At 39.4% G+C, this 27,555-nt stretch overlaps 3 protein-coding genes across 5 annotated transcripts; all 3 read left to right on the top strand.

Annotated features, from left to right (window-relative positions):
- The first annotated feature begins 414 nt into the window (after positions 1-414).
- Positions 415-5,920, top strand: zbtb8b (zinc finger and BTB domain containing 8B). Of its 3 annotated transcripts, XM_053612564.1 has the most exons (5): positions 415-752; positions 2,540-3,624; positions 3,732-3,901; positions 4,439-4,557; positions 4,866-4,884. In XM_053612564.1, the coding sequence occupies exons 2-4, from the start codon at positions 2,559-2,561 to the stop codon at positions 4,535-4,537; spliced, it is 1,335 nt and encodes a 444-aa protein (XP_053468539.1). In that variant the 5' UTR covers positions 415-752; positions 2,540-2,558; the 3' UTR covers positions 4,538-4,557; positions 4,866-4,884. The 3 variants fall into 3 exon arrangements, with proteins under 3 accessions (XP_053468539.1, XP_053468538.1, XP_053468537.1); XM_053612563.1 differs by lacking the exon at positions 4,439-4,557 and having other exon boundaries at positions 419-752; positions 3,744-3,901; positions 4,866-5,920; XM_053612562.1 differs by lacking the exon at positions 4,439-4,557 and having other exon boundaries at positions 425-752; positions 4,866-5,920.
- Positions 5,921-9,966: 4,046 nt separating this feature from the next.
- On the top strand, positions 9,967-16,312 carry fuca1.2 (alpha-L-fucosidase 1, tandem duplicate 2). The gene is made up of 8 exons (XM_053612565.1): positions 9,967-10,530; positions 11,426-11,560; positions 12,611-12,748; positions 12,970-13,075; positions 13,173-13,373; positions 13,821-14,011; positions 14,987-15,086; positions 15,988-16,312. Exons 1-8 carry the CDS (start codon positions 10,193-10,195, stop codon positions 16,117-16,119), a joined length of 1,341 nt encoding a protein of 446 aa, XP_053468540.1. The 5' UTR covers positions 9,967-10,192; the 3' UTR covers positions 16,120-16,312.
- Positions 16,313-16,858: 546 nt separating this feature from the next.
- Positions 16,859-26,343, top strand: gmpr (guanosine monophosphate reductase). The gene is made up of 10 exons (XM_053612566.1): positions 16,859-17,125; positions 17,288-17,384; positions 20,757-20,876; positions 22,353-22,436; positions 22,633-22,806; positions 22,906-22,987; positions 23,153-23,259; positions 24,166-24,208; positions 24,299-24,458; positions 25,583-26,343. The coding sequence occupies exons 1-10, from the start codon at positions 17,004-17,006 to the stop codon at positions 25,761-25,763; spliced, it is 1,170 nt and encodes a 389-aa protein (XP_053468541.1). The 5' UTR covers positions 16,859-17,003; the 3' UTR covers positions 25,764-26,343.
- Positions 26,344-27,555: the final 1,212 nt, after the last annotated feature.

Raw genomic sequence — 27,555 nt, 5'->3', positions numbered from 1 at the left:
CCCCCTTCTGGTGGTGGAAGATACAATGCAGTGTGTTGTAGGTAATAATAATAATAATAATAATAATAATAATTATTATTATTATTATTATTATTATTATTATTATTATTTTCATACAATGTAGTAAATGCAAAGAGACTGAGAATCCAATGATAAATTGAAATAAACGCATTACAAAGGAAGATTTATTTATTTATTTTTTTATGTCAGATCACACAGAAGAATAAAATAATCTCAATGTTACAAGATATTTTACCCAAAGCAGTCCCAAACTTTCATAATCACTGTGACAGTAGCAAGTTCACATGACAATTTACAGACCCAGGCTTAGCTGGGTTTGTAGTGTCATTCAGGGTCATTGTACTCACTGACTACTTTAAATACGTTGAAATAGCATTTAAGTTTCTATATCGTGTTATATTTTTTATGCTAGTAAGTGGTGGTAAAATTGGTCTCTCCATCAATGAGCCTGTGTGTTATGATGCGATGTTTCTTTCATGTTAAGAGAGGTAAAGAACCTCCACTGGATCTCACATGTAATATTTTACATCAACCTGATGAACCTGCACAATGTCTGACCCCGCCCCATACAACATTCCGCCTTTTCATTGGCTTACGCGTGTGGCGTCATTTCTCCTGTGAGGTTACTTGGATACCGGAAGTGGCTAAATCTTAGCAATGAAAATAGCATTGGAACTTTTTTGGAATAAATAGCGAATCCGTCGGAATTATATAGACTGTGGTTTGCGGAGGTAAGGAGTTTACAAAATCTGTGTTCCAGAAAACTCACTTTGTTTTTTTTATCACGGGAAACAATAGAATAAATGTATTACTAGCTAGCGTGCTAGCATGGCTAGCGTAGACTCCTTGTTTACAAAGAAAGGTGTGAATTAGCTGGGGAACTGTTACATAGCCTCCAAGCTAATAGAGTTATCCCAGTGTCTGGCTGTGGTTGCATTTTATATGGTCTTACACACTATTACATGTGGTGTAATGAATTATTATATACTTTAGAGTTGCTTGAAGAAAGCCTAATGCCGTCTAAAGATAACTAATGAGAAAAAAAATGAGCAGAAATTCATAATAAAGCTGTCTGAGGGGAAATACACTGCCCAAAATCCTTCTAATAAATAACCAGAAATCAGTCAAAGTGTTGCATAATGCCCCTGGGAATAGAAAAGAAGTCCTTAATAGTAATAAATATTATTTACTTATTACATTAATATACTATACACCGATTTTCCAAGTTATTAAGAGTCACTATCATAATATTCATTCAGCTTTAGTAAGCTCTTCTTATTGGTCAGGGTCTTGGTGAATCCAGAGCCTCTCCCAGGAACACTGGGAGTGAAGTGGGAATACAAAACCTTCACACACACACACACACACACACACACATTCACACTTAGGGGCAATATCGAGACACCAGTCCACCTACCGGCATGTTTTTGGGAGGTGAGTAGAAATCCGTGGAAGTCCACGTGGAAACAAGAATGTATGAAACGGCACACACACAGACCGTAACCCTTTAGAACCACCGTTCTGCCCCTATCATATAGGCGCACAAGTTTGTCACTCTTTTCTGCCTCAATAAAAAAGGACCACCATAGGACTACCACTGGCCTGATATTATTACAGAAATCCAGATTAGACAGGTTTAGACAGAAACAACAGCGGCAATGATAAACTACCTGAGGCAACGGGAGCAAGAACCCTGTCGAGGAACCAGACGCTCTTCTGAGCAACACCTAATCGTGGGATTGTAAAACTTTAGTCTTCAAAGTTGTATAATGTAGACACATACTGCTTATTTGTGGAGTTTGCATGTTCTCCCCGTGCTTCGGGGGTTTCCACCAGGCGCTCCGGTTTCCTCCGCCAGTCCAAAGACATGCTTTGTAGGCTGATTGGCATTTACAAATTTTTCATAGTGTGTGAATGTGTGATTTTTCCCTGTTATAGGGTGTACCCCGCCTTGTTCCGCGCGTTACCTGGGATAGACTCCAGGCTCCCTCCAACCCTGTGTAGGATAAGCAGTAGGGACAATGGATGAATGCAAAAAAACCAACTCACACTCATGCAAATAGGCCATGGTCTAACAAATCCAGTGAATTATATATGAGTGTTACAGGCTTGAATTTTTTTGTGTGTTTAATGGCATCATGTTAACTTGTGTTTCACTGATAAGGGTGCATTTTAAGCCCAGCTGTTTTGCTTGGATTTATAAATTCTCGCTGCTGGGTTGTGAACAGTCTATAAAGTTCATCTGTATGGCTGGTGTACCTGATAAAATGGCAAACGAGAGGTACAGTGTATGTATAATCAACTCAGTGTACCTATACTGTAATTTTGGGGTGGTGTCAATAAATCTGCTTCATGTTTGGTCACATTACACTCCCTCATCTATATCGATATAGATGTCCCTGTCTTTCTTCCTCTTTTCCTAATCTCCTTGGTACTCGTTTCTCTTTTGTCTATGCCTGAGCCTGAATTTGCATGCATCATCGTGGTTCACTTATTTGTTTCCCTCTGTTTGGCACAGAAACACAGCTCCTGCCTGTATGTATAGGGACAAGATGGAGGTTCCCTCTTATCACTCCAAGCTTTTGTGTGAGCTGAACGAACAGCGTAAGAGGGACTTCTTCTGCGACTGCAGCATCATCGTAGAGGGCCGTGTGTTCAAGGCACACAGAAACATCCTCTTTGCGAGCAGTGGCTATTTCCGGGCTCTGCTGGTGCATTATTTGCAGGATAATGGCCACAGGCATAGCACAGCTTCTCTGGACATTGTCACAGCAGATGCCTTTTCACTCATTCTGGACTTTCTGTACTCCGGTCGTCTAGACCTGCGTACCGATAACGTGATCGAGATCATGTCTTCAGCCAGCTACTTGCAGATGACGGACGTAGTGAACTTTTGCAAAGGCTACATCAAATCATCGTTGGAGATCTGTAACAGGGAGAAAGAGGGCCAGAGGGAAATGTGCCGAGAGAGAGAAGGACCTGCTGACAGTGGTACGTCAGCTTCAGTGTCCAGTGGTCCTGCAGCATCCACTTCCCAAACGGACCGGGGAACCCCACAGAGTATGGAGATGCCCCATTCCGGTGAGGCGTCCTCTGATATTCCCTCCACACCAGCTGCAACCAGTAGTAAAGACTCCGAGAGTGAGAACTCGCAGGGAGGATTCTCCAACCAACCTCCCACCAGTGCTGCTGTTAAGAGCAACCCAGTGCAAGACGCCGTCAACCCATCATCTTCAGGGATGCTCGTCATGCCTGTACACACCAAGATTAAATTTGACCCTGATGAGGAAGGTGAGTGTTCACTTGAAGCTAAGGACATGGACCTGTATGAAAACCCAAGCAATGGTGAAGACAGAACTCTCAGCTCAAGTCCTGCACCTAGCAGCGAGCCAACATCCCTGCCGCCGTACCCCAATTATCAGATGAAGCAGTATGTAGATGTGCTGCTACGTGGAGGAGCCAACTCTCACCGTGAGGAGCTTGTGCCTCATTTTGGCCACAGTTTGGGAAGCAGTAATATGATTGGTCGAGTAGATGAAGGACTAGGTCACGGAGGCACCTGTAGTATGGAGATCCAAAGCGACTGGTATGTGGAGGATGCAGGTGAGAAATTGGCTTATACTTTTCTTGTTTCTTTTGTTTGTGGTTGCTCACCTGTTTTTTTTTTTGTGTTAAATTTGATTAACACATGCTTAATCATAAAATGACAGTTTTCTACTCAGGGAGGCTGCACAAGTGTCCGTTCTGCCCGTACACGACCAAACAGAAGGGCATTCTGAAGAGGCACATCCGTTGTCACACAGGGGAGAGGCCATACCCGTGTGAAATTTGCGGAAAGCGTTTCACTCGTCAGGAGCATTTACGCACGCATGCTGTCACCGTAAGTCCAAGATCTGTGTTCAGATCAGTTTCAGTCTGAAAACATTTCTAGTCATGAGATTTCAGGACCTGCCTTTTTTTTTTTCTTTTCTTTTTAAAAGAAAAAAACATATCCCATAGCCTGTTTTTGGAGTGTGATCTTGTTGTAGTTGAGGGGCTTGTGTATTTTGGTGAACCTAAAGGGCTCTGTCACCAGGGATTTAAAGCTCTCAGAAGGGCCACTCTTGGTAAATAGATCTTCAAACAGTGTAGAGTAAACCCCTGGTGGCATAGTCCTGAGATTACACCAACATACACAAGCTAGGATTAGGATAGTGCCCGCAGATGAGCAGTTGGTGACCGGGCCATCCAAGTAACCCATTTAGCCATCTGGTAGGCTCGCCACTTAGAAAATGAAGGGTGGGGGTCACCCTGCCTATGGGGCAGAAGGCATGTGATGGAGACTCTTAGAAGGACTAGACCCTTGCAGTAGAAACGGGCTTTTGGAACGTGGCCCCGAGGCAGGCCCCGGACTCACCGGAGAGTTTATATGTCACAGCTGGCTTGGGAATGTCTGAGGCTCCCCCAGGAGGAGCTGGAAACTATGGCTGGGGATAGAGAAGTCTGGAGGGACTTTCTCAACCTGTTGCCACCATGACCCCAACTAGGAAAAGCTAAGTAAAAATGATTTGATGGGGGAATATATATACATATATATATATATATATATATATATATATATATATATATATATATATATATAATCTATTCTGCAGTGAAATCTTGTATTTGTAGCTAACCACGCATTATATTTATACATAGCTACATGCTCAATGAAAACTTCTGATTGTTAATCTGCCATGTATGTTGGGATAAATAAATAAAAAAGAACTTTAACCCTGATACAAATCTGCTTGTCCTGGGCTAGGACAACCCTGTGCACCCCTAACTACTAACCTTGTGTATATTTGCCCTTGTTCTGACAGGTCCATCGTGCAACCTGGCCCATCGTGTGTAAGGGCTGCAGGCGTGTCTTCTCTGGAGCCGTGTCTCAGGGTCTGAAGCGCTTTGGCCTCTGTGATAATTGTACTTGTGTCACTACAACTAATGAGGACTCTCCTTCCATGAGCCTGAGCAGCCAGTCTGTGAGTGTGGAACAGGCCACGACTGACTCGGATTGGCCCATCTTCATGGTGGACGGGGACGAGGAGCCCAGTGCTGGCGCTGGGGAAGTGGACGATAAGAAAGACCTCCAGAGACAGCTTGCAGAGGGGGGAAGTCTCCTGTAGGCATCAAGAAACATATTGGTGTTTCTGATGGCTTCTGCCTCATTGGCCTTACTAAAGGTTTAGTAAACAGACCAAGCTGTCAAGGCTTGGAAAGACAGATGTTCCAGAGACACTGCTGATATACACTACAAACGTATAGACAGATCCTGATATTCATCGTTCTGAAAAAAATAATCTTGTTTGGCCTGATGCCGATTAGTACGAGTACTTAATGTAAGTACTGAACTGTAATGATGTTTACGGGTATGTAGTGTTTAAGAACCAAATTTCCACAGCTCTGGTTGAATAAACTGATTAAATTCCATTTTAAAAAATTGTTAATATAATTTAGTAATTATGAAATAATAACTGCTTTAAAAGGTACAGCAATCAGTGTTTGTATTTTGATCATGCCGATAACGAAGTCATCTTAAAGCTGCACATATTTAGTGAGTGTCAAGATGGAACATTTGGGTAGGTGTAAAAGAATTACCGTACACAATCAATCCTAAGGGAATCTGAAATACTGTCTGAGTCATTTTATATAGATTCATGCTTCCCAGAGTTGGGTCCGGTGGCCCCCAGGGGTCTTAAAGCACAGCTAGGGGGTCCACAACTTTGTTTTTATTTTATTACAGTGGTGTACACCACACCATGGTTAAAGTTATTGTGCCTAGAAATAATGTTGAATAGAATCTAATGATAATTATAATAAAAATGAGTTCTATGGGTGGAAGGTTCTGAAATAAAAAAAAAAAAAACAACTCTATAAATAGTAAAAACATTATTGTACACATTTAACTAATGTGTGACTTTTTCTGTCAAGTTAATCTGTACTAAGATGATGGTTTTTTTTGTTGTTGTTTTGTTTTGTTTTTTGTGATATTTGGACTAAATCACCAAAGGCTAATGTTCATTATATTTCTAATTTAAATTGTTTATCTTGCTTATAGGGCTGAAATCATCATGAAAATTTTGCTCGATTTCGAAATCACTTATTTATCATAATTATTTAGACAATTTAAGTAGACAATTTTGCACTTTATTGTTTTAAATAAACAGAAAACAGGCTTTTTCATGTTGCTCGAAATCTTTCTTTTAAATGTATAAATCTTTGAATTGACATAAGACATATTCTTTGTAATATCAATATATCTTTAAAAATGTTTCATTGAAAATACAATTCGACTCGGATACATTTAACAAGCCACCATAGTATGTAATCGTGACTCACACATCTGCCCAACTTTGTCTAGTGATCTTTAGTTTTGCGCATGTAGCCGAGGTGTTCGAGAGGAAGACGGCAAAATCGTCTGAACATGGCGTGATTATCCGACACATGCACCACAGCCAGTCTTAGTTGATTCCAATATCATTCATTGTGCAGCCCTATTCTACTGACTGTTTCTACAGTGTAAATGTGATACTTTTTTTTTTTTTTTGAGTGTTTCAATACATGAAAGTGTTTCTCAGCATTTACAGCAGCCTTTAATGACATTTGAAATTTCTATAAATTTGGGATCTGAACTGTTACTGCTTCAATCATAAAACCCACAAGTCTCTGAAAGAAGAACTGATATTTATGGGTGCAGTTACAGGGGAAGTGATGTCTGACCAAAGTGCAACTTTTTTTCATTTTTATTTATGTTTATATGTAACTTGTGCTGTATGCTCGCCTTTTGTTGTACGCCATGAAAGGTTGCAGCCTTATTATAAAATAACATGCATTCAAAATAAATGCTGACCTGTAATACTGGGCTTTAATGTATTCACGTGTATTCAAACACCTTAATGCTTTGTATGTATGGGACACATACTTTGTTCATTTCAGGACAATCAGATTCTTTCAACAAGTTACTTTTTTTTAATTATAAAATGTATACAGAATGTATGTCTTTCAATTAATACAAGAAATCTGTTTAAGTGGGTGTTTAATGTCATGTAAGGCTAAAACTCCCAACTCAGAAAACGTCCCTTAACTCTGATGATGTCAAATCAACATGGCTGCTCACATCAACGCTAAACAAAGTAGCACCTCTTTACTTTTAAACGACTTCTGCTGTATATACACTGGTGTTTGCTTTAACAATTAACATACAGACATTCAAATTTTATTGATCTCACACACACACACACACACACACACACCTTTGCACAGTATGACATGCCGTGAAATGCTTTTTTTTTTTTTTTTGACTGTCCGTGACATAAAATAGAATTTAGATATAACAGAATGTACTTATAAACGTATATATAAAAATATAAGGGATATAAAAGATTGGTGTCAGCAGCAGTATGAGTATATTTGGAATAAGATGCAGATATGTGCATTCACTTGTTAAATCTATAACACTGACTATGGTTTGCTGTACTGAGAGGGTAAATATATATCACTCCTTACTGAAAAGATGAACCTGGAGGTGTCGATTCTTCCCCCCATTTTATAGCTCAAACACACGGAGATGTAAAATGATAGAATTCTGTGTTCTGACCCCCCACTTCCGAGTTCATTTGAATGCGGCGTAAGGATAAAGCAACGTTGCAAAGTTATGCAAACTGGTGACTGGGGTGCCATTTAACCCCTGTAACTTATTCTTTTTTTCCCCCCAACATTGAATCTATGACGACATGCACTGAGCCAATAAGAAATGTGTTACGCCAATCGCCTAATGTTCTTCTTCCCATGATCTTCAGGGAAGTCAAACAGTGCTACTTCCTGTTGAACATGTGACTTGTGGAATATTGTGACTTTTACCTAGGGATGAAAATCGACAGGGTTGAGTGAATGTTGCGGTACAAATCTAAAATGTACATTTTTAATAATAATGGATGACACATGGAAAGGAATTCTTCAAGAGTTATGTTAAATGTGTTAAATGGATTAACACGATCATTCAAAAAAAAAACAAGAATTTTGAAGTATTTTAATAATTATATTTGAAGGTAAATTGTAGTTATCGTGTGCTAGGACAGGCAAAAAAAAACATGCACACGGCTGCTTTACATAGAAATTTGTCAATGTAATATCAGGTGGACACAAATGATACCCCAATCATATAATCCACCTATTAGCAAACCTCAGAGCCTAACCAGAGAGTAGTTAAAGTATAGCCTTACATTTCAGCTTTAATACTTCAGCCAGAGCATCTGTCAGACGGCAGGCCACTGCGGTAATGCGGTTTATATACTGGATATCTGATACAAATTGGAATTTCTCATTTTTGAAGAAGTACATATCAATAATTGTCAGAATGATGCTACATTAAAGAAATGTGTAGACTTGCCACAGTCAATAAATTTAGTTCCTTTATAAATATTGTGGCGGGCATGGCACGTAGCACTTCCACCTCACGGCTCCAGACAGCCGGTTTGAGTTACTGTCTGTGTGGAGTTTGACATGTTCTCTCATGTGATGTTAGAAAACCTTTTGAGGATGTAGAAAATAGAAAATATGAAATTGATGAGGATGAGAATAAAAGGCGCAGTCACACTTTCACAGCTATATCCTGTTTCGAGGCCTCGGCAGAGTTGCCATAAGACACACACACACACACACACAAGGTCAGATAGCAAAGTCTAGACGATATATATATATATATATATATATTCACAATAGTTTTAATTCTTATTGGTTAGACACAACTCATCAGTCAGTCATGTGCCTCAGCAACAGTGTGATCATCGGTCAAGGTAAAAATGGCGGGCTGTTGGTACCATGTGCAAGATAAGAGAAACTAAGGGAGAAAGACACATTCCTGTGATATGGGCTGTGAAGGAGAGGAGAAAAAGTTCACAGCGTTCTCCAGAGAGAAAAAACTCTCATAAACTCATGAGCTGAAGTAAGAGAGTGTGCCATATTAATAATTATCAGGTGAATTGGTTAAATTGCTCCAGTTGTGAACGTGTGTGTCCGTGGTGCCCTTCAATGGACTTGTGTCTTGATCTTTATTCCTAGTTTTGTTCTGGATGGCACAATGCTGAGAGGCTTTGGTCACTGTTAACAGCTGATTGTTTTATACAGCAGTGGTACAGGAGTCTCCAGATGTCTGATGTTTTTCTTTTGTTACAGAAGTAGAAATCACAATATACCATTATTAAATTGCATCATTAAAATGCATTATAATAGCCGCACAATTAAATGGGTTCAATTGGACCTAGTGTGTTCTGTCAGTGGATAGCACAGGAATAATAATAATAATAATAATAATAATAATAATAATAATAATAATAATAATAAAAGCTCTATGGCACGTTTGTGGCTAAATAGCCAGGATATTATATGCACACGTTTGAATAATCGTCAGTGGATTTTGATTTTGTTGTCAAAGGCTCCCTGACTGCAAAGTGTAAAGTTGAAATCTTTTCAGTTTTTTTCCCCCTCAGTAAAATATCACAATTATATAAATATATTAAAATTAGATAAACAGGCAAAAGTCATACATTTCCATCCTCCCAGTTCGCAAAAATGCCCAATAATTGCATTTTAATGAATGTATAATCAGCGTACAGAGAAATTTTGTGATGTGTCGTTCATTTTGAACGAATCTTTACTATGACTCGGGAACAACGAGTTGTCTTAGAGATTGATTCGTTTCTCACACACACACACAGAGAGAGTGAGAGAGAGAGAGAGAGAGAGAGAGAGAGAGATTCGTTTAAGATTCGTAAAAGAAATGACTAAAAAATAAAAAAAGATTCATTAATTTTGCCGAGTCAGTAAAATGATCCGAACTTCCCATCACTACTGTGTATGCTAAATGCGTAAAAGCGACGCAGTAACGACGCACCAAACGCTCCTAGAAAAAACCATGTGATCGACGCGGAAGGAGTCATATGATCGACAAAACCACCACAGCGATCAAGCAAAACCTGTCGAGTCTACATTCAAATTCCGGGTGTTGGGATGTTTTATTGTCCTCTCAGGGAGTTGTCATACGGAAGATCACGTGACCCTGCGGTCGAATGTCCTGTTCGATCGCGTGATTGGAGCTTGCAGTAAACGAACTCTACAGTCCTCCTCACTTGCTGCCGTTTCAGATTAAACGATGCTGTGGACGCCGCTGCTGTGCGCCGTGTGCTGCGCGTTGGTCAGTGGAGAGCGGTACAAGCCCGACTGGAAGAGTCTGGACGCCAGACCTCTGCCTGCATGGTACGACGAGGTCAAGTTCGGGCTGTTCGTCCACTGGGGGGTGTTTTCAGTGCCGGCTTTCGGCAGTGAGTGGTTCTGGTGGTACTGGAAGGGTGCACTGGATCCTTCATACATCCAGTTCATGATGAAGAATTATCCTCCGGGATTCACATACGCAGAGTTCGCACCGCAGTTTAACGCGCAGTTCTTCGAGCCAGACTACTGGGCGGAAGTGTTCGAGGCTTCCGGGGCCAAGTGAGTATACAGAGTGTATCTCAAGTGTGTGTGAGAGTGTGTGAGAGTGATGTGTTTACCATCGCAACCTTGTGACAGTTTCCGGATCCAGCCATGAGAATGATTTCAGTACAGTCTTCTTTTGTCAAAGGTGTTCTTAAAGGCCATCTGAAAAAAATATAATATAAACTAAGTATGAAAACTTTTGGGAGACATTTTGCAAAAACAAAAAGAGTGTTCATTTCCGTTATGTATGGAGACTTTTTGGGACAACCTGTAGATTGTCAGAACTTTTTCCACCCTCAATGTGAAATTAAATGTAAAAAAAAAAAACATACAGAAACTTTGTAGGAATTTAAAAAAAAAATGTATTTACTTTATACGATAACCTGGTTGCGCAAGTATGCACACCCTTAAACAAATACTTTGTTGAAGCATCTTTTTGACTTTTTTTTTTTTTGTGCACACCACCCGGTCTATCAGCATGTCACATCTTGACTTAGCAATATTGTCCCACTCTTTCTTACCAAAACATTCCAGATCCATCAGAATGTAAGGGTATCTCCTGTGGCCAGCCTGCTTCAGGTCACCCCAACAACACAACTCTGAGATGTCTATGAACTCAGACCTAATGTATCATGTCCTGCTCATGTTACGCAAGAGAACCTGCAGATATAATCGAGTATTAGGAAACATAGAGCAACTATAAAGCCAAAACATTCATATCTGGCAGTGTGTGAGTGTTTATTTTTGCACCACAGAACCAATCCTAAGTAATCACACTCTGGATCTAACATAACCGGTTCATCTAGGTGACACCTATTGATGTGGTGTTTCAGGTGTTAGTGCCAGTCCAGTTTACTATAATAACCCTGTGCTAAGTGTTTTGTTGCTGAACTTGTATTACACCACACAGGTATGTTGTTTTCACTACGAAACACCATGAAGGTTTCACTAACTGGGGATCGCCAACGTCATGGAACTGGAACTCCGTTGATAACGGGCCTCACAGGGACCTCGTCGGAGAGCTGGGGACTGCCATTAGGAAGAGGTGTGTGCAGCCTTTGTGCTTTCTTGTGTGTGTGTGTGTGTGTGTATACAAATTTATACCACAGTGCTGTTGAATCCTCAATTCTGATTGGCCAGTATGTCAGGAGTTCTTAAAGTAGTTGTAACTGCAAAGTTTACATTAATGTCATTTTTCTAATAACTTATCGTTTCTATAGTAACAATTCAATCACAGGGACTCGTGTGGTGGAGACAGAGATGAGTAGCCCAAAATATTTACTCCAGTAAAAGTAAAATGACTTATAAAGATAATTACTCAACAGTGAAAGTAATAATATGAATAATGACTTGAGTACGAGTAATAAAGTATCCAATGAGAACTACTCAAGTAGCAAGTTACTAGTTACTTCAGATTAAATGAAGGGAAAATCCCGAATCTCGGACTACATGGAGAACTGTAAGTCGCACCTCTCCTTGAAAGTCTGTCTGGTATGTTCAAAAAGTTACTCCAGTAAATGTAGTGCATTACTACCCACCTCTGGGTGGAGACTCCACATAAACCGATTAAAAATGTGTGCAGTTATTGATTTAAAAAAAAGTAATAAAAAATTCCTCAAAAAAATAAAAAATTAGCATCGTCTTCAGTGTCAGTGCTTTGTAACAGTCAGTGGTAAAGCTGTACCTTTTAGTTTTCCGACACAGGAAAGTCTTCAGGACAGAGGGCTTTGCATTTTTGGATTTCTTTGTGACATGACGATCTGCATTTTTATTATTGTTTTTTTTTTTTTTTGGTTTTACAGAAATGAGAGGCTGGTGAGAAAATGACTGTTGATGGGTGCGAAAATGTAGTGATAACAGGAACTAACTTGTTTTGCTGATGCAACATGCATATCTTTAGTAAATAAAATAAAAAACTGTTAGTCTGGGTAAAATGCTGAAAAGTAATAACACACTGCTGGTATTGGAAAATAGTCAACTTTGGGGTAGTAATAGTAATTCTGACACATCAGGGCACATCACTTCACCCCATACTTGATTAATATCCTTAATGTCCTTGTACTGACATTGACATGTTTATGAACACTTCCTACAGGTCTCTGCACTATGGACTTTACCACTCATTGTATGAATGGTTCAATCCCCTGTATCTAAAAGACAAGAAGTCAGGCTTTAAGACCCAGGAATTTGTTTATTCCAAAGTCTTGCCAGAGCTTTTTGACCTCGTCACAAAGTAAGCGGGGACAGTCACACACTCTCATCACATGTCTTTTAAAATGCATATAAAACACTAAAACACCGTTAACAGAAATTCTAAGATAAGAGAAATGATCACGCATGATTTTATTGATTGTTCTTTACTTAAGCTAGTTATTTGCCATGTCATCCAATTTCAGCCTTTTATATTGTACCAAGCAGCGTTTATTAGCGAATGACACCTTTTTGTCTTTTCAGGTACAAGCCAGAGCTGATCTGGTCAGACGGGGACTGGGAAGCCCCTGACACTTACTGGAACTCCACTGAATTTTTAGCCTGGCTTTACAATGATAGTCCAGTGAAGGTGGGAAAATTAGCCGGTGTAGGATATACAGTACATGATAATCTACTTGATAATTGGATTTAAACTGGCTCTTTATGTTGTAACTCTGTTTCTGCAGGATGTAATTGTGGTGAATGACAGATGGGGGAACGGAACATACTGTAAACATGGCGGTTACTACAACTGTGCTGATAAGTTCACTCCATCCACAATGCCCAAGCACAAATGGGAGAAATGTAATTCAATAGACACGTACTCCTGGGGTTATCGTAGGAACATCAGGCTCAGTGATTTGATGGATTTGCCCACCATTATTAAGGTGAAATATGCTGCTAACATTGCTATCTAATAATAAATGGATTAAGAACGTGCTATGTTTTGGTTTTTTTTTCTTTGCCTTATACATTTCAAGAGCAAGATAAAAGAAAGGCTGGGGAGGGAACCGTTGTTTAGAGCGGTTTTAACGAAACCGATAACAGGAACTAGTCCTGTGGACAATGCACAATGTTAAATGTAACTATAATCTAATTTAAAACAAAGTATAACGTGCCATTCACTGATAAGTTAAAAAATTTGAATCATTGGCAAAGTGTTGTGGTATAAGAGGAATAAAACACTTCAGAACATGCTGTTATAGGAAAATAATCAACTTCAGGGTCTGGCCACATCACACCAGCCCATCATCACCATCTCTTCCTATAACAGCATGCCCCTGAGTGTTCCCTATCAAAGTCACATTTTCTCATCACACTTTTATCCACTACAGGATCTCGTCTTCACCGTGACTTACGGAGGAAATTACCTGCTGAATATCGGACCTACGTCCGATGGCATGATTTCACCCTTGTTTGAGGAGCGTCTCCGAGGTGTTGGTGCCTGGTTGAAGGTTAATGGTGAGGCCATCTACTCCACCACACCATGGAGAGTTCAGACCGAGAACGCCACTGTTCCAGTCTGGTGAGGGTTTTTGTTTTCTTTGTTGTTGCTTTTATTTTTTATTTTTTTAATCTTTAGACTTCCTTGTGTTAATTACAGAAGTGAGCTGTAATGGTAGACTGTACCATGTGCGGCATGCGGTCAAATGAGACAAAAGTAGATTTATGTAGGGCCTGTAAAATAAAAAAAAAAATGGAGAACACATCTGTAAGACTTCCCTGGGTTTGGTAGGAAATGAGGAACGGGTGGCAGGCTTGTGACAACTCCAAAAAAAAAAAGCTCTTTATTCTCTTTCTGGGGTTTTTAAAAATACTTTTGCTTTTCTGTTAACTTACTTTTGCAAAACACACGCTCTCTCTGTTTGACTTGTTACGGGAGCCTGAAAACACAAACGGACCCACGTAAGTAAACTCGGGCTAATCCAACACAGGTGAGCATAATCACGCGTTACCTGACGGTTCATCCTGTCCGCTCTCCGTGCGTGTGACCTATTGTTCAAACAACAGAGCAAATTCAGTAAAGACTTCTTCAGTTTGTGTTCTTAACTTCTAGTGAGGGAAAAAAAAGGTAGTAATGGAACTACTGTCTATAGCTGCTAATATAAGTGACAGGACATGCTTCACTGACATTCCTCAGCATGACGTATTGTTACAGTATGACGTGATATTCATTTTATATTAAAATAATTGTAATCGTTGCCAAGTTGCTGTCGTATACGACAAACGTGTTTTTGCTCCTCTTCTGGTTGGTTGCCGTAACTGCACTTCAAATCAGACCACATCACACCACCTTGTCATTGATTCTTTTCCTATAACAGCATGCTGTCATGGTTTATTCCTGACATAAAGCATCCATCAAATCTTCAATAATCCAAAAGATGACTCTGTCCTAAAATTGCTGACTACAGTGTGTTTCGCATCTCCCAAAATAAGAAACCATGTTGTAGGAATACATGAGGGTCTTATTATATGACGATTCCTGTCTTTTTGTTCAAAGGTACACTTCCAAAGGCACTGCTGTGTACGCCATCTTTCACACCAGACCGATGCAGTACTCATTCGAGCTCTCCTCTCCTGTGACCTCCGACACCACCGTGGTATGTATTGCTGAAGGCTTCGCAAAGATTTTTATTTATTTATTTACTAATAAAGTTTAATAAGGCTACATGATAATGGCTGAAATGATCCACAGATAGTTTTTTGCTTTATATTCTACATTATTTTTCAGTTATCCGTTAGAATTATTTAACCCGTTTAAATTAGAACGCAAAGTCAGACTCCTCCGTATGCACATAATGTTAGCCTTTAAAGGATACATTAAACTAAAAGGACCTGGCTGTAAATATGTTAATAAATAAGCCAGGATTGTATGCAATTATCGGTTCAGCCTGACTTGCTTGGTCATCTTTAGTGATGGCTTATAAAATAGATTTGGACTGTGGTGTTGATGTGTTGGGGAACATTTTCAGAGGTCAGACATTTCTACGATCCTAACCAATGTAGAAAATGCGAGAAATGATCGATTTCACAGATGTTTTACTCCTGAGTCTTCTTTCAGTCAATTAACACTCACACTACAAGATTTGCCCAGGAAAAAAAAAACACCACACACTTTCAAATTAAGCTCACAAATCATGTACATAAATCTGCATGCACATCATACAAAGCAACCTACAGCTGAATTAAGCAAATTTGCCTGATGTTGTTAGCATTTACATAAACAGTGAAGGGAGTGTGCTACACCACAGGATAATATGGGATGATGGTCATTTAAGACCTGCTTAAAATCTGGACACCTTTTGTATGTCACTGGTAGAAGAAAATCAGCCTCAAAATCGGCTTCGTTATTCTATATTCTGATTTGGGCATACTTATCAGTATTGCGATTAATTAATTCATTAAGAAAGCTGGAAATCATGATGAAACTACAGTTAATTATGCAGCACTAGTGCATTCCAGACAAATTAGGATAAGTCTTATGGTCCTTCATTTGTTTAGGTGACTCTGTTGGGAAGCTCTGAGCCTTTAAAATGGGCTCCTCTACATTCTTCTGGACTGATCATGCTGCTGCCTGAGCTGCCGAGCAGTGCCGCTGAGGCCTGGGCCATCAAACTGGACGGAGTGGCTTAACGGCCTGCTTCATAGGGAAGTTTCTAGGTGATTTTATACAAGGGTGGATCTTGCCTTAATGTTTTGCCTTAACTTTTTTTTTTTGGTACTGATCATTAAGAAGTTTTCAATGTTTGTATCAGATTTTATACATTCACGCTATACAAATCACTGAATTACAATCTGTGCCTAATAAATTATAACTGTTAATTTTTAAAACTGACCTCATTTTATATATCTGTGTGTATGGGAATTGGTAGCTCAGTGGTTAAGATGTTGGGGTACTAATCAGAAAGCCATGAGTTCAAATCCCAGCACCACCAAGCTGCCTCTGCTGGGCCCTTAACCCTCAACTGCTCAGTTATATTAATGAGATAAATGTTTATCGCTCTGGATAAGAGTGTGTGTTCCAAATGCAGTAAATGTAATGTAAATGTATGGAATTGTTCATCACTTTATTATAATTGCCTGTGCTCTCCCTCTCCCCCCCCCCCCCCATTAAATCAACCCTGCTGTCTGAAATGCCTTAACTGTCAAATCAAGTCCTAAAATTAATTGTTTACATCATTAAAAAATAATTGCACATTTCATTGTCATGCTTTTCAAAAAGATAATAAACAAGCAAGAGTGGATGAGATTAGATGCTTTCATCCTCATCCCTTCTTTGTTCGTCCTCTTCTCTTTCATTTCCCCCTTTTCCCTTCCCCCGTAGTCCCCAGGGGGCGGTCTGAAAGGCTAGCTAGTGTTCTGCTTCTGAACGTGTTCTGCTGCGCATACTGCAGTGCTGAGCAGAGCCGCAGAGTGTGTCTGTGTCTGTGTCTGTGTCTGTGTGTGTGTGTGTGTGTGTGTGTGTGTGTGTGTGTGTGTGTGTGTGTGTGTGTGTGTGTGTGTGTGTTCGTACACGAATGTGTGTTTATGTGTGTCAGCTGGCCAGACGGGAAATGTGCCTGCCTCGGCTGCTGCTACTCCACACTGTAAGAGGAGAGAAGACAGAGCAGGGACGAAGCAGAGAGCGAGGAAACAAGAGGTAGTGTATGGCCCTCGCCAAATAAAGCCATGGGGGCCTGGGGTGGGATGGCCCTTAGCACACTATAAATACGCTGGGCTTCTGCCGATTCGGGTTTGGTGCCTGGAGCTGTGTAACAGCACGCGCACCAGCCCAGCTCAGGAGACTCTCATCCACACTCAGGCCTTCAGCCATGCCACGAGTGGACGCCGACCTCAAACTGGACTTTAAAGATGTCCTGTTGAGACCAAAGAGGAGCAGCCTAAAGAGCCGGTCTGAGGTAAGATCAGAAGGCTGTGTGAGAGGTAAATCTGTCAAAGTGGAGTTTAAAGCTTGGGAGAATGGGAGTGCTGACCTTGCTGAGGTCAAACTAACTTGGCAAGGCTTTATTTAGACTCATATTTAGTTTTCTCAAAGAGGCTGCTTTTGATCAGGGCTGATCTGTAGCTGGTCGACGTGTGTCTACTGAGTGTTCTTCATCTCCTTCGGTATGTTGTGTTGATGCAACCTGAATCCGGCTCGGGTACACAACCCCGAGGCAGAGGTGACTTATGGTGACAACCGATCACACTAAGGTAGAGCAACACGAGCTGAGCTACATGCTGAAAATGTTTAAAAATAGTCCTGTGTTCTTAATGCCTCTGAAAATAGATTCCACTCTGGTGCAACTGTTCTTCAACACTGTCTGCTTTAAGTGAATGTTTGAGAGACACCCACAATGCAGTGCGCCGTAATGCACTAAATGAGTCCAAATGCCATTGTTTTCCTGGAAGTCTCCTGGCCAGGCAATTTAAATGGCAATTTAGTCTTAAATGGCAATGATCTTCTAAATATATCTTTCCACTCAATAGGTTTCCTTTGCGTTTGCGTAATAACACACAACAGGTTATCATTTTTCACGCAATAGCCATCACATCTGCTTTACAGTCTGTTAAGTCTTACCAGAGAGTCCATAAATTCCAAAACCTCCAGTTTCGCCACTTTAGGTGCCATTTGGTATCTTGCTGCTGTTTGAGAGCTTAAAAAGATGACATGTTTAGTAACTGAAAAGAGGCAATACTGCAATATACGCCCAGTTTCTGCTTCATAATCCATGAGACCACCTCAGCTAATGATCTTGTGCATTTTAGAAGCTTTGCATTCCCTGCAGGATGACGTCACTGGCCAGCAGATCATGTTCTAGATTTCGTGTTTTGATTGTCCGTTGGCAGACGGTCCAAAACAGAGAGAATTTATTGGGATATGTAATCTGTCACTATCTTCAAAAAACAGCTAAAGACCCGCATCTTCCGTGAGCACACGGCTAACCCCTAAAATGCCAACCCCACATTATACTTTAAAAAAAACAAACAAAAAAAATCTTACTCTTACACCTCTACTCTGTGCACTTTGCTTTTCTAGAACTCAATCAAAAGATCTTGTGTAGTAGCACTACTTGTATTGTATTGATATATCGCTTTGCTTGTATTTTCTCATTTGTAAGTCGCTTTGGATAAAAGCGTCTGCTAAATGAATACATGTAAATGGAAACTCTTTCTCCCTAGTAACTATTTAATATAATTCACTGAAATAAATGTAATCTTATTGCACTATTTTATTTCTGTGTATGATTTGGAGTGGGTGGAATTCTAGATCTAACAACCCGTATATAAAATAACTAACGGAAATGAACCGTTATTTTGATCTTTGCAGTCAAATTTTGCACTGCAGTCATCAGTGACAGATTTAACTCGTCACTGCTGGCACGTGACCCTGGTATAAGTGGGATAATCATATCTGCTTTGAGTCGGGTGGTTCTTTGTCTCCACGTCCTGCATCAAAATCATGTAACACACACCTAACTGTGGATTATCCCTTCTTCATTATTAGCTATTGTATTGACAGCATAGTATCACATAATATCATTCAGAAATCAGCAGATAACCTTGTGTCTTTTGAAGCAAAAATATTTAACTCCGTAAAATGAAACACTCTGGAGTCAGAGCGGTTGATGGAAGATTGGAAGGATAACATGTACACACTCAAGATTGTACATGTTAGGATTAATACTCAGGATTAACATATTAAATATGATACATTTCTGCAAGGTGGACCTCACTAACAATTAGATTGGCTACTGTGTGTGTGTGTGTGTGTGTGTGTGTGTGTGAGAGAGAGAGAGAGAGAGAGAGAGAGATAAAAAGAGAAATCAGGATGCATCAAGTTACAAGGCCTGTGCCTTGTAAATAGCTCATTCGGCTCGACTGCTCCTGGAAATGATTCAGCACAAACTGGGTTCAACTGACTGGCATAATAGTGTGAGTATTCCCATTGAAATCCAGTCAAAGGGAACAACAGCCTTTCCAAATTTCACATTTAGTACATTTTCCTAAAACGTGCTTTCACATACAATTTGCATACCATATTTTCATGAAATGAGACACAAGAGTTGTGCGCTGAAAAAAGCTCAGCACTGAATGACCACGTAATAGTATATTAATCCATTATGTAATATGGGATGGAGGGAATGAGATGATTCTTGGGGTTATCATAATATAACTACATTTATTACACTACACATTGTTCACATCGAACATGCTTCTCCTAGGAAAGGAAGACACTGTGCTTTCTTTTTAAACACGTAGTCATACGTCACTGCTCTGACATCAAAAATGGTACTAAAAATGCAAAGAAATGACTAAAGGAGCATGGCTTCCAATAAACTTTAAATGAAAACGACAGTAATCAAGCAAGGACAAATCTGTATGTTTATATTTCGTTTATGGAGTCCTTCTTTTGCTAATTGACAGCAGCTTATAATCAATAGTGGCTGTGTTCAAGACAATTGAAGTAGCTAATACGTGCTCAAAAAGTCACCAGAGGAAGCCAGAGCATCGTCTTTTACTTCTTCGTGTAACACATTTTCATATGCAAATTATCATGTTGATTTAATAAATACGCAAAAGAATCTATGACGTCACCTGTGAAGGTGTAGATCAGTGTTTATAAAGGTAAGCATGATAGATTTTGTGTTGCTTGGTCATTGTTTTGGTATATTAAGCCACTTTAAGCTTTTTTCGAATGCCCCAGTGAGTTGAGCAGCATCCTTCTCCAACAGAGTGTTAACATTAGTGATGTGTTGTTCAGGGACAAATCAGGTCTTTAAGGTGAATGCTGAATGTTTTTTGGTCTTTTTTTGTAGTGCGAATGGTGAGACCTGTGTATGACTCTCAGCTGTGTGTAGGGGGGGGGGGGGGACAGGTTTTATCATATTTTTTGACTCTTTTGACTGAAAGATAAACTTAATTAAAAGTATATACTTTTTTTTTTTTAGCAGAAAAACTTACTTGCCCGATTTGACCTTCAGTTTTCTGTATTGCAGAGGGCTGATCTGAGTGGTGATTACCTCTGTACTGTGTTGTGTACATGTACTGTGTGTAATACATTCTGGACAATAATCTAGAAATAAATAAATAAATAAAAATCCCTGAAATAATGGTCAAATACGTCAACACCTAATATTAAGGAAATGTCAAAGGGAATACCAGATGTTTGGTCAACCTACTCAGACTTACGTTAAAGTTAAAAAGTTTTGTGTGTGTGTGTGTGTGTGTGTGTGTGTGTGTGTGTGTGTGTGTCCTAATGTAGTTGTCCTTGTTTATCTCCTTCGTAGGTAGACCTGCAGAGGACTTTCACATTCCGCAACTCAAAGCAGACATACAGTGGCATCCCGATCATCACTGCTAACATGGACACCACGGGTACTTTTGAGATCGCCCGGGTAATGAGCAAGGTGAGCATTTTCTGTGTCACATTCAGTACTGTAAGTGATGAAACATTGTCACAATACCTGCAGTCTTTTTTAACACTTCTGGCAGCTGAGTGCTAAGTTTGTACACCCTTAGGAAAAAATGAAGTGACATCAAATTTTAGAAAATGACGTTTTAGGACAAAATTAAATAAATAGTGTATTTTAACATATTTAATAGTTCCCCTTCTGAATAAATCTCTTCAATTAGCGTCGATGCTCACCTTTGTGACTTTATAACTGGGCTCCCCACCTTGCACATTCTTCGGATATGTCTGTCAGATCTTTGTCAATTCTTCTTACCATACTGTAGAATCTGTAAGACCTCATGATTAAAATGGGATAAATCATGGGATATAAATCCCATGATTCTCTTCTAAATGATGTGGGGACGTACATTTTCATCCTAAAACCATGTGGGATGCACTCAACATTTTCAGGAGACTCTCCATGGACATACTATGTGTCTGTGCAACAGTGCTGTATCTAATAAGAGTATTTGTATCTGTATACAATGGGCTCCAAACATCTGAGACCACATTGAAAATCTGGGGTTTTTTCTTTTCATCTGAAATTGGAAATAATAAGAAGGATTTGGAATTTTGAAATCTTTAAAACAAAGAAAGTAAAACGTTCAATGATGTACTATTCAGGCTTTTGCACTATTTCTAGGTCCCTATATAAATGTAAAGAAATTTGTGATCTTGACAAGGGTAACTGCTTTGTACAAAAGGTCAGATTTTCCTCATGCCTAATCTTATCTATGGAAGCACGTGTTCAGACGATACTCCGATGGATTTGATCTAAAATGGATCACAAGGTTTTGCACAAACTTTTGGAGTCCATGCCGGCTCGAGTGCGTGCTTTCATTAAAGCAGTACAGGGATGTGCCAAAGATTAAGAAACTCTGAAATTCATGTAAATATTTCAGAGATTCTACTTTTCACCCAAGTTGCTGTCAATAATATAATTAGTAATTAAAATTGTTGTATGAAATGATAAAGGAATGCAAAATAGAAGCATTTTCACAAGTGGACTCAGACCTTTGGATCCCACTGTATGTTTAGTGCTCCATATATTCATATCTGTATCTGAATTTAAACCCAAAGTGGGTGTGGCTTAAACCAGAAGGCGTGTCCTTCCTTCCTTCCTTCCTACCTACGCCCTTCCTAACCACCTTCTTACCCACCTACTTGCCCACCTCCCCACCTCCTGGATATACTGGGGGGACGGTAGAAATGGCTGTAGTGTCAGCACGGTGTGTGAATTCTTTCCCCCTTAGCAGTTATTATTTTTGCCTGTAAACAAACAAACCATGTTCCATCTATTCAAATCTGCATTTGTATCCATTCAGAACATATTATCTACTCATTCTGCAAAATGTATTTTTATTCAGTTACATCCCTACTGAGCCTACAGTTTTGTTTCTGAACTTTTCTTCTTTCTTTTTTTTTTTCTCAGCATACGCTCTTCACCGCCATCCACAAGCATTATACGCTGGAAGAATGGAAGACATTTGCATCCAATCATCCAGAGTGCCTAGAGGTAACATAAAAAAGCACTTGCCAAGTGACAGTGTGATTGAGCAATCTTTAGTCACAGCCAGGCTACGCATTACAAGAGGAAAACGCAGCAGTGCCATTTTAGTGATTTGTAGTGATTCAAGCACAGTAGGAAAAGTTCTGTCTTCTGGATTGCCTCATGATGAGTGAATATGCAACATATTTTCTCACATCCTCAGTATGTGGCTGTGAGCTCAGGCAGTGGGCAGGCAGATCTGGAGAAAATGTGCAGCATTCTGGAAGCCATTCCACTCATTAAGTACATCTGCCTGGATGTGGCCAATGGATATTCCGAGCACTTTGTGGAATTCGTCAAAACAGTCCGGGGGAAGTTCCCTAACCACACCATTATGGTAAGAGAGCCAAGTCAATGCTTTCCCAAGCATAAAATAGCAATCACCTGTTGCTCTGTTTTAAAAATCCAATGATTCATGTCTTTCTGGACCCAACAGGCTGGAAACGTTGTGACGGGTGAGATGGTGGAGGAGCTCATTCTGTCTGGAGCCGATATCATCAAAGTGGGCATCGGACCGGGTGTGTGCCATGGCTCATTTTCCTTTTTTAAACTAAAGACAACAACCAATGAATATGTTTAGCTGTTTCTACACAAGACTGCAATTTAAATAGAGATGCACTCACTAAGTAAAAACACATCTGCATGAATACCTCACAAAATCAACTAAAAAACTGTGTACGCAGGTTCTGTGTGCACCACTCGCATCAAGACCGGCGTGGGCTACCCTCAGTTAAGTGCTGTTATTGAGTGTGCAGATTCTGCTCATGGACTGAAAGGACACATCATCTCTGTGAGCATGATTACACTTTTCATGCATCGTGGCTAGACGATGGCTGGCTTTAATATCGAGTCGCACTTACCTTATTTTATCATAAGAGGGCAGCATCTAGCTTTCTGTGCTTCATATAATCACACAAGAGAAACATTCCATTTGGTCAGAAGTTAAAGGAAAAATCCACCCTGAACAGCTTATTAAATGCTATCACTAACATTCGATCTTCACTGGTGTGAAAGATTTATTTTGTAATGAAAAATATGAGTTTATTTATTTATTTATTTATTTATTACCTTTTTTTCACCAAACTGTTGGTCTATTTTCACTTTGGTTAACAGTTTCCTACATTACCCACAATGCTCTTTGACTACCTGCTGATAGCGGTGCCTGTAGGATTTAACCCTTGCTCCATCTCTACCTAAAGAGAGTGATGCAGCAGGGCTTTAGTCGCTTAGTCTGTCCAGCTCTCTCACTTCATCATCTGTTCACTCTGATCGAACATATCAAGTTCCAAAGCTTCAACGTTAATACTAACATCCACATCTTTGCTGTAACTCAACATTATTGCATTGTATAGTTGCATTGCATTAAGAAAACTTTGAGTCCAGTGGTTGCTGTGTCCACTATTACAACTACTAGTACTAGTACTACTACTACTTCCACTACTGCCACTGAAAATACTGAATGTGTTTCAGGGTGGATTTTTTTCTGTAAGATCAGAGGATTGGAGTTATAAAGACATTGCTATTGTTGTTGTTGTTGTTGTTGTTTTTGTTGTTGTTGTTGTTGTTAATAATAATAATAATAATTTGTATTATTATTTATACTTTTAGAAAGATCTTTATATTTCAAATTCAAATAAGCTTATTTTTTAGTTCCAGTTTCTGTAAGTAGTATATTAAGTTGTTGTTCCTTCTCCAGGATGGAGGCTGCAGTTGCCCAGGAGATGTTGCCAAGGCCTTTGGTAAGTTTTGCTCTCAGGTCATTTTCATAATAAAACAAACTGTCATATGAGAGACTTCTCTCATTTCCTGTCTCCTTGGTGATCTTGTAGGCGCAGGAGCAGATTTCGTCATGCTAGGAGGAATGCTAGCAGGGCATGACCAATGTGCCGGTGAAGTCATTGAAAAGGATGGAAAGAAGTTTAAGCTGTTCTATGGCATGAGCTCAGACACAGCCATGAAGAAATATGTTGGTGGTGTGGCAGAATACAGGTGAAGTAGACTCTCAATTTGACTGAATTTAGTTTTTGAGAAATTTTTTGTGCTTTTCTGGCCACAAGCTTCAGCGTAGTGATCGTTGCAATATGAATGGTTATACACGCTTCCATGCACCGTTTTCTTTTTTGTTTGTTTGCTTTGTTTTGCTTTTTTTTTTTTCCAGGAAAACAATCAATGACAGTTATTTTTGAAAAAGATATAGTTAGATATCTAGATTGGAAAAGGTTCACAGCATCGGATCTTAGAGTTATTAGAGTTTTGTTAGAAACAGTTATAACACAGTTAGTCAGTTGTAATACCAACTGCCCTTTTCCATGTAAGTTGGTGGTTCTTGGTGATGTTTAATGATGGAAAATACCAGGTTCGCTAACCGCAGCCAGAAGTTTGGCTCACAAGACTAGGAGATGTATAACTGGTGATTGTCAGTGTCAACGTGCATGTCTGAAACCACACTCTAACTAGTATATAGTGCAAGATTTTTGCAATTCTACCACTTTGTAAGCATCCGATATCCAGATATATGATTGGATATCCGCTTCAACCCCCCCTAGTCCAGAGACTATCTTGCTCCAAAAAGCCCTATGTGTCACAGTGTTCAAAAGTTGTTCCTGCTGGTATTCAGATACATGGACGTGAGTACACGTAAACTTGGAATGCCAAATAGATTGCAGCTTTAGAGATTATGAAGGTTGTGGCCAGAAAAGTGTACAATAATTATTAGATGCTCTTTAGTCTATGGATGAAGCATGTGAGGCTGAGACTGAATCTACTTTGACCTTATTGAGGGTCACATGGAACCTTGCAATTCTATGGTCTCAATTTGAAGGGAATATTTTTGACACAACTAATGATTTTAATCATTTAATCATTTATGCATTTGCAACTATATATTTACAATTGAGCTGAATAATTAAGGTTGCAAATAACTGGTTAAAGGCCATGCTTAAGGGCCCAAGATTGGCAGCTTGTCAGTTGCCAAGATTTGAACTCACAATCTTCTGATCAGAAGACCAGACCCTTGCGCACTCCTCCACACTGCAGGTAGTCTAGGTCTCATTTTTACTTTTCATCGAAGATGTACTTTATTCATGTCCTGATCCTGATTTTTGTCTCTGTAGGGCGTCTGAGGGCAGGACTGTGCAGGTGCCGTATAAAGGTGATGTTGAGGACACCATCAGAGACATCCTAGGCGGCCTGCGCTCCACCTGCACATATGTAGGAGCGGCCAAACTCAAAGAGCTCAGCCGCAGAACCACGTTCATCAGAGTTACACAGCAATCGAGCCAAATGTTCACCTAAAGCCATAAAGTACAACCATACACTCAGAAAGCAAACAAACGTAGAACTCAGAGCAGTAGAGTAAACGCACTCTGAGACATATTTATACATGCAACCGTACCTCATTGGGTCAGATTTGCACATGCACCTTGGATACAAGTGGTCGCTGACTTCATACAGGTGTATTTCATACAGTTAACTCAAAACAATGCCAGAGATTTTTTTTTTTTTAATTTCGCACAGGAGCCATGCTGTAGTGCTTGACAAAACAGCTCATTTACAGCAAGAGCATGATTCAGCCTGTTGTTAATATAAGCCTTTAACCTCTCCAAAAAGAGGGTGCAATGATGATAAGGTTCTATATGAAGGATATTGGATAGGGCCTCAACAAATTAGCCTTTGGGAAAAGATATTTGTGAATTTATTCATTAAAACTATGCAACCACTGAAAGGATATGAGCAAACATGAGGTGCAAGATGAATAAATAAAAAGGACTTCAAGTTCTCCTCATACGTAAGAGTAAGAATACGATGTTGCCCATGTGAAACATTTTTGTGAATGTGCTAATATTGGTGTATGGTGTAACATTGACTTGATTGGAAAAGAGACTTGTGCGCAGCATACTGTGCTATTTCTGTTGGCCTGCCTGTATCTTGAATGTACACTGGTTTTAGGCAGGATGTAGTTTCAGACCAGAGGAATGCGAAAGGCCGCGGTGCCTAATGTCCTGTTCGTTTAGTGTCGCACTGTAACCCATGGAGTAATAAAGGGATCTAAATGAACTATTCGAGTACGTCTTAACTGTTTTGTGAGAGCTAAGGTTTCTCCAAACAGAACAAAAATGAAGTCTTCAAATTATAATCTGACCACCATTTCACAGATGAGCTGCTAAACGTTTTAGCGCATGCAACATGTTTTATTCCCAATAAGACACTTTGTTCCATCATTCAGAACTGAAATTATGATTACGAAGGATGAGTGCATTCTAATTGCTGCTGAAACATTTAATAAACGTGGGCAAGATGGAGACAGATGTCATTGTTCGAGCAGGACATCGGAGCGGCGCACTAATGTTAGCTATTAGACACTTCTTAATCTTTACTTGGGTAAATACATACTGGAAAGAAAAAATATGACTTTTACCCAGTTTCATTCTGGTTTGTTTGTTCATCACATTTCCCTCCTGGTTGTTCTCCTAGGGTGCTCAGCACAACACTGTTGACTACAATGATTATCATTGTGTTTGATAATCAACAGAAATTCAGCAATAAATATCAGCTTGTTAAAAAATATTTTTAAAATACACACTCTAGAAAGGAAACTCACAAAACCTCTACAATTTGTCAAGTAATTCCCAAACAATAATTTTCAATGTTGACAGCGTTAAATGATAATATAACGTGTAAAAAAAATAAAATAATAATATATGTTTTACCCTCTGTTAAAAGCATAAATTATGAACAGAAAGGCTTTTATTTATTATTCAATAAAAAACTTAATTTAAAAAATAAACTATTTTTCTTCATTATAAAGATGATGAGTTTTAGGCCTAATAGAGGTAACATTGCTAGAAAAAGTGTTTCTTTATTTTGATAAATTTTGAGACTTTTTTCACAATTGCACACTTTAGACTTAATTCAGCCTATTGCATCTCTCACAGTCATAACAATATCCAACAACATCACAGCCACAATATGAAAGCAGTAAGTAAGTAAGTAAGTAGTTTATTTTTCTTAAAAATTCAAAACAAACATGATTGAAAAATACTGTATAATATGATATTCCTGAGCTTCTGTGAGTTCTGACAATTAC

The sequence above is a fragment of the Ictalurus furcatus genome, chromosome 24 (assembly GCF_023375685.1).
Source record: "Ictalurus furcatus strain D&B chromosome 24, Billie_1.0, whole genome shotgun sequence".
In the NCBI taxonomy this organism is placed as follows: Eukaryota; Metazoa; Chordata; class Actinopteri; order Siluriformes; family Ictaluridae; genus Ictalurus; species Ictalurus furcatus.
Note: the sequence above shows the minus strand (reverse complement) of the source record. Positions and strands in the feature narration are given on the sequence as shown.

What these genes read in the sequence shown, in the direction of transcription:
- zbtb8b (XM_053612562.1), top strand. Translation starts at nt 2,559, where the DNA reads ATGTATAGGGACAAGATGGAGGTTCCCTCTTATCACTCCAAGCTTTTG. An exon ending in CTGGTATGTGGAGGATGCAG is followed by an intron (nt 3,625 to 3,731) that starts GTGAGAAATTGG and finishes ATAAAATGACAG; the next exon opens with TTTTCTACTCAGGGAGGCTG. An exon ending in TACGCACGCATGCTGTCACC is followed by an intron (nt 3,902 to 4,865) that starts GTAAGTCCAAGA and finishes TTGTTCTGACAG; the next exon opens with GTCCATCGTGCAACCTGGCC.
- fuca1.2 (XM_053612565.1), top strand. Translation starts at nt 10,193, where the DNA reads ATGCTGTGGACGCCGCTGCTGTGCGCCGTGTGCTGCGCGTTGGTCAGT. An exon ending in ACAATGATAGTCCAGTGAAG is followed by an intron (nt 13,076 to 13,172) that starts GTGGGAAAATTA and finishes CTGTTTCTGCAG; the next exon opens with GATGTAATTGTGGTGAATGA. An exon ending in ATTTGCCCACCATTATTAAG is followed by an intron (nt 13,374 to 13,820) that starts GTGAAATATGCT and finishes TATCCACTACAG; the next exon opens with GATCTCGTCTTCACCGTGAC.
- gmpr (XM_053612566.1), top strand. Translation starts at nt 17,004, where the DNA reads ATGTGTGTTTATGTGTGTCAGCTGGCCAGACGGGAAATGTGCCTGCCT. An exon ending in GCCTAAAGAGCCGGTCTGAG is followed by an intron (nt 17,385 to 20,756) that starts GTAAGATCAGAA and finishes TCTCCTTCGTAG; the next exon opens with GTAGACCTGCAGAGGACTTT. An exon ending in GGTGGTGTGGCAGAATACAG is followed by an intron (nt 24,459 to 25,582) that starts GTGAAGTAGACT and finishes TTGTCTCTGTAG; the next exon opens with GGCGTCTGAGGGCAGGACTG.